Genomic DNA, 12,923 nt, shown 5'->3' on the forward strand with positions numbered 1-12,923 from the left:
AATGTTCTCAAACACTTAACTGCGTAAATTAAATAGTGTTTATCGTTAATTTGTATCGTTTTGTAGAATCCTATTATTAAATACATTTATATAGATAAATCCTTATTGTTCTTTGATTAACATTAATGACAGACATCACAGTACCGGGTTTATTAGGCTGCTCTAACTTTAAGATCTGATGCACATGAGAGGATCTGACATGCATCCCATTTTCTCATAACTCTTTAAGTTCATTTAAGACTTCATTTAACTCATTTAAGAGTGTTCTGATGACAATACTCAACAAAATACTCACCCATGTCATTCCAAAGAGCTATGACTTTCTTGTTTGCATGCAATAAAAAAAATGAGATGTTTAGCAGAATGTCCAAGCTGCCCATATACCCAAAAGGAAAGTGAATGGTGACCATGACTGTCTCTGTTCAACATCCACAAAGAATGTTTGGAAGGACTTTTTTTGTAAATTATCTTGCTTGCTAACATAACATATTGGACATAAAGACTCTTCTATACTGAGAATATTTCACAAACCAGCATATTCTGTATGCTAGAGATGGTAAAAACATACTTAGCAAATGTAAGGCTGATTCACTGCAACTATAAATTATTTCTGTCTGTAGTAATAATGGCATATATACACACGCACACACTCACACAAAGCAGACAGATCACACATTACAATCCCTATAATCATTACGCTTGGCTCCCTGGAAAACATGCCTAGAGGAAAAAGCCGGCGAGAAGTGTAGCAGCTCGGCTGTTAAATTAGCCCAGGCATGCGTTAAACAATGTGGCCTCAACTGGTGTTCCCTCACAGAGCATTACACAAACAAACACGCACAGCAACACACAGGTATGTTACAGGTATACTAAAAAAGATTATGATGATCTAACTTGGAGCTAAGGCGCACAATGACAACTGTCAAAGGTTATATTAACACAAACAACCCCTACAGGAATATGAGCAGGCTCAGATGCTGCAGCCTCTAGTCACCACACACACACACACACATCTACAGCCTAGAGCAATAGAGGATCTCTCTCCAGAAGCACCCAAATGACTGTAAAAAATTATCATGCTCAACCTCTGTCGTTGTTGTTTATAGGTTTCATTTTAGAGCTGAATCCAGGGCTCAAGATATATGATTGGAAAGATTGCAAATTAAGAAACGCACAAGATATCGGTCCTCAGACAATCTTAAAGATTATTTTGTATTATTGTATAGGGGGTTGATATTGAATATTTAATTATGCAAGCTCATTTCCTTTATTTGTATATTAGGATTACTTTTGCCATCATCTAACACACACTTGAATTTAATTTTTTTAAACAATAATACAAAAAGAACACTTATGCAATGCCTAAATTTGTAGCTATCAGCTTGTAACATGATGACATCATTTGTTGTTGTTTTTGTTCTTTTAATTTATTGAGACGTAGTAACGCGGTCTTTATCATTTTTGGCCAAAAAACGCGAATGATTATCGAAAAAATATAGTCGGCCAGAGTTTTTATAGTGGTGCATCCTTACAGCAAACATGATAACGATAAACAAAAAAATACGCACAAAGAATACAATGGAATAAGACATATTCACAAACAAGATATACCTGGTCATTTTATCTTGTCATAAACTAAGGAAGTTCAACTTAGGAAGGTGACTGTTTGGTTCCCTTAGTGTTTTTTTTTTCTTCCATTTGAGGGTCAAAATCCCTGAGAATGGACAGCGGGAGTCTGACCAAGGGTGAAACAGCTTGTACAGCTGAACACCCGCTGCTAGAACTGTGACCTTCAACGTCAACCTGAATTCATCTTGAAGAAACCACTGTGAAATATACTTGCTCATCAGGTCATTTTTAAGTTAAAAAGAGTGGCGTTAAGAACGTTTTGAGTGCCAGGGGAGTCCGCAGCACTTAACACAAAGCCTTGGAGAAGAACCGAGGCAGAACTTACCCAAGATCATCCTGAAAGCCTCGCTCCTACGATAAGGATCAGCTCTCTTTGAATTCTAATCCAGGAGAGCACAAGTTCTTCTCCGTGCTCCTCTCAGCGTCTCTCTTCCAAACCAGAAGTGAGTCAAGCAGCCAGTGCAGCGTAAGCGAGAGCATAGCTGTTGTCCATCCTGTATCTCGTATGTCCTCTCTCTCCAGGTGAATGAGCAGTATTCTGAGGGGAGGGATCTGCAGGTCTTCTGCCGTCTTCTCTCAGGTGAGTCAGAGGGCAATGTGGGGGAGGTTCCAGAGATGGGAATTGGGGGGTAGGGGGGGTGAGTGTCAGAAATGCCAGAGCCTTTGGTCAGTTAATGAGCCGAAATCCCTGCAGGCGCATCGGGATGAACCGTGCTTCTCTATAGCAAACACAAGATGAACAGTTTCCCTTCAACAGGAACATTTCTCAGATAACATGAAGAAATGCCTCAGTAGCACAGTCAAGCCGGTATCTGCGCTGCGCTCTCTCTCTCTCTTTCTCTCCCTATCTCTCTCTCTCTCCCTGCTTCTTTTTTTGGGGTTGGGTATAACCTAAAGGCACCTTCCAAGCCTGCGCTCTGATTGGTGGCAGTCCCAACCAATTGGAGAGGCAGCAGCCGCTTGTCATCCTGCAGAGTGGAAGGCATGGAAGCATTGCCACACACTCTCTCCCTCAATTTTCCCTCCATCTCTTTCACTCTCATAATCGGTCTGTTTATGGCAGTCGCGACTGTGGTGCTCACTTCTCCATCTCTCATTCGTCTTTTTCGCTTTGCAACCCTGTGACGGTGAACTTCTAAGGGGATTAACGTCCTCTCCGCAACTCCATCTCTCCTTTAGTCTTTCTTTTGCTGGAAATATTTGTTACCCAAAGCTTTTCTCAATAGTTTGGGGAGATTTGAGATTGGGGACAGAGCGTTCGGAAGAGATGGAACGGAGAGCGACAGAGCAAAGGAATGAGGAGGAGGAGGGGGAGCTTAAACTAAATTCAAACTGACAGAGGGATGAGGAGACATGGAGTGACACGGAGAAAAGACTGGAAGGAATGAGAGAGACAGAGAAACTAACAAAGAGAGAGACCGACACAAGCCGCAGTCTTATTTAGCAAAACTGGCCCAATTTAATAACGTGTCGGAATAAAATCCATCACAAAAAGAATTTAAAATTGAATATCTTTGGTATGTAAACGTTTCGGCTCGCCACAGACAACACCTGAGCTTATGGCAGCCTTTCCAATGAAGCAAAGCCATGCTGCAGGGGTGAATTGACCATTTAAAAATAAGGGCTAGAGAAAAAAAAAGCGTGTCAAAAATGAATTCTCTAAAGCCGCATACTTGCACGCTTTAGCCAGGGGCTAGAAAAATTGCAATTCTTTTACTTTGTCTTCCTTTTTGTTCCTTTTACCTTCTCTCTCTCTCTCTCTCTCTATCTCTCTCTCTCTTCTGTTGTCTCTGGCTTGTGCAGTAAGTCAGCGAGTGGGGATGTGAATACTAAGGAGGCTGGCTCACACTCTCGATAGTGCACTGCACAGAAAATAAAGAAGGGTGGGGAAAATTGGACATATAATCTCCGTTAAAAGCGTGTGACAAATGCATAAATGTAAAAAAAAAAAGACTAAAAGGTGCATTGCATGTGCATTTGCACGCCCGCCGTCATCTGATACCAGAGGGCTCTCATACACACTATTAAACCAGCACCTGAGCAAACAGCTCATAATGAGGATGGACTTGTGTCTGTGTGATACACCAATGGGTAAACACACTGATACAGGTGAGGTCTTTATACTGATCATTACTGATTAACTGCATATTATTGGAGCTTTGCTTAATCATTCACTTTGTAAAGGTCAGGAGGAAGGTCGTGAATCAGGGTTTGTCATTTGTGGATGCAAACGGCGACAATGCTAACAAAATGCACCCCCTCATGTTGAGGAATCGGATATGTGTTTTGGATGCTGGTATGCTGTTGTCTTTACCAGGGAATGGGCAATCAGGGACTGTCCTGCGGAGTTTTGGTCCAATCCAATAAAACACACCTGACGTAGCTGATCAATGTCTTCAGGATCACTGGAAGGCTACAGGCAGGTGAGTTTGTTTTTAGGGTGGGAGCTAAACTTTGCAGGACAGTGGTTATCTAAGACCAAGTTAGTCTCTTCCCTGTCCTAAAGTTGTCATGTTAGCATTCGTCTTCTTGACAAGCTTTCCATCTCTAATTAAAAACTACACTTATTGGGATTAAATACATTTATTTGAATTCCAATTTATTTAAATTCAAATTAAAAATGCAAATGAAAAAATATACTACTTTGTCTAATAAATAAGTGAAAAATTACATTATAAACTCAAAATCATTTTAAATGCTGAATTTAGGTATCGCATTAAAATGTACAGTAAAAAATAAGTCTGCATAGAGTGTACGTGATTTGCTCATGATTATATAGCAGTCTTTTTAAATTATTTTATTTTAAATAATTACTTTTTTAAGATGAACTTTAAATGAACATTGTGCATTTAGATTACCTTTGCCTTGCCATTGTGTAAAGTTGAAGAAATAACCACAATCAATCAAATATTGACTTGGGCTGCATTTCCCAAAAGCTTTGTGAGCCTAAGTTGATTGTAGAGGCTATTGGTTGCAGTGGTTTCTACAATCTACATAAGCTTATGATGCTTTTGGGAAATGCAGACCTGTTTTTTTTTTTTTTTTCAGTGACGCCATCTGAGCCTTTGAACGTCAAAGCATTGATAAACAGGTTGATTAAATGGACCAGCCCAGTCCTGGCAAACCGAGTGATGGACAGTGTGCCAGTGTGTGTGGCAATGCAGTAGTGATGGGAAGTTCGGATCATTTTACTGATTCGGATCTTTGAGTCTCGTTCAGTAAAATGAACGAATCTTTTATCGAGTCATTTCGTTCATTTCGGTCATTTCATAATTATATAATTAAAATGTCATGTTAAATATCCCATACATCTAGTACTTACGAAAATCTTAATTACATTTGTAAAAATAACATAATAGGGTAATGCAGCCAAAGCCAAAAGCAACTGAAATAACTGTAACGTTAGCTATTAATTAGTTGCTGGGTCTCAAGTTCAGGCTATGCAGTCTGACCCTGTTATAGTTCACCTCACCTCCTGATCCGAGACGTTCTTTGCTTTGCAACTTCATATTTATCAGGTTTGTTCTCCTCCTCTCATGTCTCGAGACGTTAGCTGTTGACTCGTCAGTGTCTGACTCTGATCTGTGCTGTCTGCTGGCCGTGCCATGCGATATAGCAGGACCGGAAAGATTAAAGATTAGTTCATCTCTCGAGTTCGGGTTCGGCCGGGTCCGAGTCTTTCGTTCTTCCTGTCAGTCCCATAGAGTCTATGCTGTCAGCACCGGAAAGAGAAATGATTAGTTCATCTCTCGAGTTCGGGTTCGGCGGGTCCGAGTCTTTCGTTCTTCCCGTCAGTCCCATTAAGTCTATGCTTTCAGTACCGGAAAGGGGAATGATTAGTTCATTTGAGTCTCGGGTTTGAGTCCGTCGTTCTTTTCTCACGTGGCCACGGGTCTCGCATCAAATACAACATTAGATTCGTATTATTGACTGCGTCTGAATATTGTGTTATATAGGCATTAAAATACAAATGTTCAATAAACATTATAAACGTCCATTATTCCTTATTCCTTACTATTGTCCCTGTCCGTCTCTTTTCTATATTATGCATCTGTGGTGTGTTTTATTATATATTGTACATTAATTAATTACTATTATATTATACATCATCTACGTGCTTGTTTGTAAAAGGTTTGTGAATTAGTTTGTAAAAAGTTTGTGAATTTGGGTATTCAATACGGTGACAATTCACGTGACTAAAGAACGAAGGACTCAAACCCGAAGACTCAAATGAACTAATCATTCCTCTTTCCGGTGGTCTGACAGCATAGGCTCAATGGGACTGACAGGAAGAACGAAAGACTCGGACCCCCCGAACCCGAACTCGAGAGATGAACTAATCATTTCTCTTTCCGGTACTGACAGCATAGGCTCTATGGGACTGACAGGAAGAACGAAAGACTCGGACTCGAGACTCGAGAGATGAACTAATCATTTCTGTTTCCAGTACAGATTCAGAATCCATATGTTGCGCAATGCGCATGCGCGGGTAACACAAGATGAACGAATCACTCCCTGAGACAACTCGATAGTCCCGAGTCATATTAAAGATTCGTTCAAAATGAACGAATCGTTCATGAACGACACATCACTACAATGCAGAGCTCACACAGTAGTGTGACCGTGTGTGTCTCATGAAAAGAGGGGATAGGGTTCCCTCATTAGTTGTGTTGGGATCAATAATTCAGAGCAGGGCCTTGTTGAGCTCAATGGTCCAAACGCTAATGTGCTGTCTACCCGCTAGGGACTGGGACCCAGCAGGACTTTAATGGATGTCATGATGAGAGGGTGAAATCCAAGAGAGGGGATCCTCTTGCAACCCCTGGCTGCATGTGCGTGTGTGTGCGTGTGTGAGGTCTGGGATGGGTATGGTCACAGCATGAGGAGAATAGCTATTAAAGAACAGGTGTGAACAGAACATCAAGAGAGCTGAAGATGACAAGTCACCCTACAGTAACTTCCACATCCCAACAAATGTTACTCAATTAACTCAATTAGCTATTTCTGTGTGTGACAGGTTTGGCACCACAGAATCACATCCTGACTACCTTGGAGTCATTAATGACACTACAGATTAAAAAGAGAGAGAAAAAACGCTACATTTATAAACATGTTGACACTTTAGAAAAGTTCAGCATTTTTACTAGGATAATTTTTGAACATATGTTTTACAAAAAAAATATGACTTCTTTAAAATAGGACTTCTTTATTTTTTTATGTTTATGTTAAAACTTCCTAAGCACATGTGATACTTTATGTATTGCATTTTCTATTGGGTTATTTAAAAACCTAGCCTAATATTTAAAATAATACATAATAAACTTCAGGAATAAAACTTCAAGATTGCTGGTTTAAAGCCTTGCATGGGACCAATCGAAGCCAGTTTGCCGACAAAAAAAAAACAGGCTGTAGATATAATTGTCCCTTAATTTTCATACCTGTAAAGGATAAAAATAGTCAATTACATGTCATCTTATAACCGCAGTGATACTGCTGCTTGCCTCAAAAAGCAAAAAAAGCCATATATAGCTACAGCCTATAAAATGTTTTTCAGTTTCCTTTGAAACAATGTCTCAAAATAACGTGGACGTGACCTGCGAAGCGTGATATGAAAGCATGTAAAAACTCTCCCGTAAGATCCATGAGAACATGTTTACACTCATCCTATGGGATGACACAGTACACGAATGTCCCACCCCTACAGAGCAGAAGCATATCCTCATTAAAATATAACACGACAAGAGTACTGTTACTCTGAATCAAAAGCAGTCTGTTCTGATATTCCGACAACGACATGTACACAACTGTTCAATAAACAAAAATGTAATTTTGAGTAAAATATTTCCAGTAATCACTGCCTGTTTTTGCTACATCCATCCAGATTACATTAATACTGCACACATTCATACTATATATAGAACATACTTCTTTTAGCGGCCATGGTATCTAGTACCTGCTATTATACAAAATATAAGTACATACTATTTATACTATTAGTATAGGATAAGTACCTACTAGTATAGCCTATATACTAAGTAGGCTATGCGATTTTGGACGCAGAGGCTCAGTTCGAAATAACGTACTAGCATACTACTCCTACTTTATATAGTAGTATGCTCTCCGAATTCAGCCAGTCATTTTTTTTTGAACGAATTGGTTGAGCGAATGAATCACTCACTAGACTACAGACTAAGTCATTTGTCACCCCCTACTGGCTAAACGTCTGAAAAAGTCAGAAAAATCAGCATATCAATCAATTGCCAGGACATGACAGCTTAGTCTGAAAAAGATACCTTACTTTATCACAATAAGTGGTCAAAGTGCACCGGTTTTAAAAAAAAATGTGGTCACTCTAAGGACGCCGGCCCATGTGAGGCTTTGCTAGGCCAAGAGTCTGAAGAGTGTAAGTCAAGTGCTGCTGTGTGAACTCTATAATCTGTTTATATCCCTGCAACCATATGGAGGGAACAGAGAGAAAGGCAGAGAGGCTTGAACACCTTTGCTTGCCACTATTCAAGCATAAAAGCCCACTGCCAGAATGAAGCTGCACTGCGACACAGACTCAGACCACAGAGCCTTGACTCGCGGTCTATTAGTCCATTTCATTATGTTTGAAAGCTCCTCTCTGTATGACCTAGAGCAAAGGAAAAAGCACTCTGCTGCCCTCTGCAGGATCAGAGGTGAAAATCATACATACGCACAACATAAATACTGTAAAGCAGCATTGATTTACATATTATATCATTTATATGATGTTGGCCTGAGGAAAATTGACATCTTCACCCTTTCTTCAGATATCATTAAAAATGTGTTAAAATTTTTGTAAGCATACTGCACAGTTGTGCTTGGAGTCAATTGTTTTATTTGTGATAACGCAAATAACGCACGGCAAAATGTACAGGCATAATTTTTGGTCAGGCTGGAATACAAAAAAACTAGTGAGAACCAATGAAATATTAATAACTATGTTGTATTATGTTGTAGTTGATTAATTCTTTTTTCCTCGTGCATTTGTTGCATGTAGAGGTGTAGTAGTAAAAAAAAAAAAAGGTGGGTAAACTATAAATTCTGTAAGGTGTATGTGTATCCTGAAAACATTGCTATATAGGGAGGGCTCGACGACATTATGACTTTTCATACGCTTGTCCTTCGGAAATCTGTCATTCACCTGTCCGAGTAAAAAAGTTGCTCGTCCGGATTTTTAATTTTTTATTTTTTTGTGTCAATTTATTCTGAAACAATTTTCTCTTTAGTGTTCAATCAGCTTTGATATTTAAATCACCATATAGTAATATCTGCACCTTTAAAAGGCTTATTTTGAATAATAAGAGCTGTTACCCTAGGGGCTGATCAAATTAAATCATTTACACTGAAAAATTACAATTGCATAAAATAATGTTATGAAAATGATTTAAATTTACATAGAAGAAACGTTGGAAAAAATGATACTACTTTTAAACATTTAATACTAAACCACCAGGTGGTGGCAGGCGACCGTCTTAATGAGTGAGTCATTGAATCATTCATTCAAACGATTCGTTCAAACGGCTGATTCATTCAAGAATGAGACAGATGTTTATGAATGGGTCATTGAATCTTTGACTCGATTCGTTCCAAATGCTGAATCATTCAGTAATGAAAACAGGTTGAGTGTTCCTTTGACATGCGCCGTGGTTCTGCTGTGATTTTTTTTTTTTAACTATTTTCGCTGCTGAAACAGAAAGCCAATATTGCATCTAAAATGTAAGTGATTTAATTTTAACTGTTTATTGAACTGTTGTAGGAAATCAATGCCACATTTTCAATCGTGATGGTGTTCAGGAAAAATAATTGAGGTTGCTTAACATATGTTAAATATATATATAACATAATATAATATATAAAAACTCCACATTTAGATTTTTATTGGCAGTAGGCCTATGTTGTTAACTGAGTGTGTGTGCGCTGCTCATTTGTGTAGATTTCTGCGTCAACACTGCAACCAGGCTAACGTCAACAACACTGACAGTATCTTAATCGAAATTGATACATTTTTGAAGTCTCTAAGATTGATTAAAAACAAGAAAAGTGACAGATTCTTGAAATATTATGATGATATTTTCACTGATACATAAGGTTTCCTCTGTATGTCTTTTATTTTCTTTTTTTCTTTTTTCTTTTATTTATTTTATTATTTATTTATTTTTATTTATTTTTTTATTTTCATGTGTGAAGCTTTATATACTTGATATAAAATGTCGGAGTTCTATGTGTTTTTGTGCTCTGTATGTGCTTGTTATTTGATACATATTCAATAAAAAAAAAAAAAAAAAAAACAACACTGACAGTAATGCAGCGCAATATAAGAGTTTGTCTTACAACCTAATAATGAACAATATGAAACTAAAATGACATAAGCTTAATTTAAAATGTCTAAACTTTATACAGCTTATATACAGTATATATATATAGCCTATATATATATATATATATATATATATATATATATATATATACATACATATATATGACACTTATGTAACTGTAACATTTAAATAAAGGGAATCATCCTTGAGGATTTCGACGTACCTGCTAAGTTATATTTCATCCTCCCTTACACAGCGAATTATGGTTTATTTACAAAGCTATTTTTACATAGAGCCTTGGGGAATCACACCCCCAAACACACTTCTATAGCGCAGCAGCCTGGACCGCCTCCAGACTGCAAACCAAGCCTTGCAAACTAAGATTCTCACGCAAGCACCTCACGCAGGACAAAGCAGGGATGCAAACCTTGGACACACAACAAACCTGGAACCAGCATGCAAAATGAAACACTGTGTGCAGGACCAGATCAAAGATGCAGAGACATCAAGAGCCAGAGAGAGTAAGCGAGAGAGAAATAAAGCTTCCCATGTTGAGATACTGCCCAGCTGCAGGGAAAGGCTCCATGTGCTAGGAGCAGTGTTGTGCAAGTTACTTCCAAACTGTAATACATTAGGTATTACTTGTTACTGTTATTTAAAAGTAATTCATTACCTTACAATATTACTGTCTCAGAATTGTAATGCGTTACATTACTCATGTATTACTTTTGAGTTACTTTCACCAAAATAACTAAGTAGAACTTAACTTTTGGGCTGTAACGATATGCAATATGAAACCAAAATCGCGATTCGCCACACGACTCCGATTCACAAACCTACAGAATCGCGACACACCTCTTCCAACTCCCAGCGTTATTCTCCTTACCGTCCATATCCAATGCTGCCTTATCTTTAAATTATGCTATTAGTATTATTTGAAGTTAACATTATAAAATACGTAGACCTACACCACAAAACTAGTTGAGGATAAATTATTTAAAATTGGGTCCAGCATTATGGACATGACATTTGCAGTCAAAACTTGAAATAAAAATTCTCAGAAAATACATGTATTGAAACGTATATAGGCTACTTCCTTAAATGACTCCAGACATTAGACAAATATCAGTCTGTTTTATTTTTAATATTAGGGAAAAGACACACATTCATGCGTGACAAAAAAATAGGAGGCAAAATATATTTTTTGTAATTCTGTTAATTACACTGCACAAATTGGATGAGGAAGGGTTGGCTCTCCAGTCTCCATAGAACTTAAATATTCATTTTATTTTAGTTTTCGTGTTCGCATTTATGAGGAAAAATCAATGTTACAGACGCGACCGCTCTGAACTGGCACTAAAAGACCAGTGTTGTGCAAGTTACTTCCAAACTGTAATACATTAGGTATTACTTGTTACTGTTATTTAAAAGTAATTCATTACCTTACAATATTACTGTCTCAGAATTGTAATGCGTTACATTACTCATGTATTACTTTTGAGTTACTTTCACCAAAATAACTAAGTAGAACTTAACTTTTGGGCTGTAACGATATGCAATATGAAACCAAAATCGCGATTCGCCACACGACTCCGATTCACAAACCTACAGAATCGCGACACACCTCTTCCAACTCCCAGCGTTATTCTCCTTACCGTCCATATCCAATGCTGCCTTATCTTTAAATTATGCTATTAGTATTATTTGAAGTTAACATTATAAAATACGTAGACCTACACCACAAAACTAGTTGAGGATAAATTATTTAAAATTGGGTCCAGCATTATGGACATGACATTTGCAGTCAAAACTTGAAATAAAAATTCTCAGAAAATACATGTATTGAAACGTATATAGGCTACTTCCTTAAATGACTCCAGACATTAGACAAATATCAGTCTGTTTTATTTTTAATATTAGGGAAAAGACACACATTCATGCGTGACAAAAAAATAGGAGGCAAAATATATTTTTTGTAATTCTGTTAATTACACTGCACAAATTGGATGAGGAAGGGTTGGCTCTCCAGTCTCCATAGAACTTAAATATTCATTTTATTTTAGTTTTCGTGTTCGCATTTATGAGGAAAAATCAATGTTACAGACGCGACCGCTCTGAACTGGCACTAAAAGACTGCTTTAAAACTTTCACACAGTCTGTTGCCTTTAAGAAGTAAAAGCAGACAATACACTGTAATACAACTGTAATACAAGCCTCACTGAACATGTAACGAGTAAAATATTACTGAAAAATGATTAGTAATGCCTTACACTACTGCGTTACAGCAAAAACTAATATGTTACTGTAATGTATTACTTTTGTAATGCGTTACTCCCAACACTGTAAAAGACTGCTTTAAAACTTTCACACAGTCTGTTGCCTTTAAGAAGTAAAAGCAGACAATACACTGTAATACAACTGTAATACAAGCCTCACTGAACATGTAACGAGTAAAATATTACTGAAAAATGATTAGTAATGCCTTACACTACTGCGTTACAGCAAAAACTAATATGTTACTGTAATGTATTACTTTTGTAATGCGTTACTCCCAACACTGGCTAGGAGGTCTAGGCCAAAAACATTTTAGGGACTCTGTGAAGGCTTCCCTGTCTGGCCAGAGGCCCATGGGTATATTGGAATATTGAGGTTCTATTTTTAATGTGTTTAACGAGAGACCAGAGCACAAGAGATTAAATCTGGACTCTGAGTTGGCCAGTTCAGCAGACACAGATACAGTATATCTAGGGATAAAGTAAAGCCCAGTTGTAAAATCTGTGTACTCACAGATCTTTCATCATCATCATCAATTCTCAACATGCTCCTCTGGTACTAAGAAAGAACAGAAAAAACAAACATCCTGGAGGGGAAAAGGGTTGTATAAATTGTGCTTGTTTAATATAAATCGTGCATGTCATGCTTGTCGTAGTAGCCGATATAAAGGGTTGT

The 12,923-nt window shown here is 37.7% G+C and overlaps 1 protein-coding gene across 1 annotated transcript in view; it reads right to left on the minus strand.

The window, feature by feature from the left end:
* Positions 1-2,451, minus strand: part of znf385a (zinc finger protein 385A) — a 68,057-nt gene extending 65,606 nt beyond the window's left edge. Inside the window, exon 1 of the mRNA XM_039652201.2 lies at positions 1,955-2,451. Within this exon, the coding sequence (XP_039508135.1) occupies positions 1,955-1,964 (10 nt within the window). The 5' untranslated portion in view covers positions 1,965-2,451. The remainder of the gene's footprint in view (positions 1-1,954) is intronic.
* Positions 2,452-12,923: the final 10,472 nt, after the last annotated feature.

The sequence above is a fragment of the Pimephales promelas genome, chromosome 20, assembly GCF_988280905.1.
Source record: "Pimephales promelas chromosome 20, fPimPro1.hap1.1, whole genome shotgun sequence".
NCBI lineage: Eukaryota > Metazoa > Chordata > Actinopteri > Cypriniformes > Leuciscidae > Pimephales > Pimephales promelas.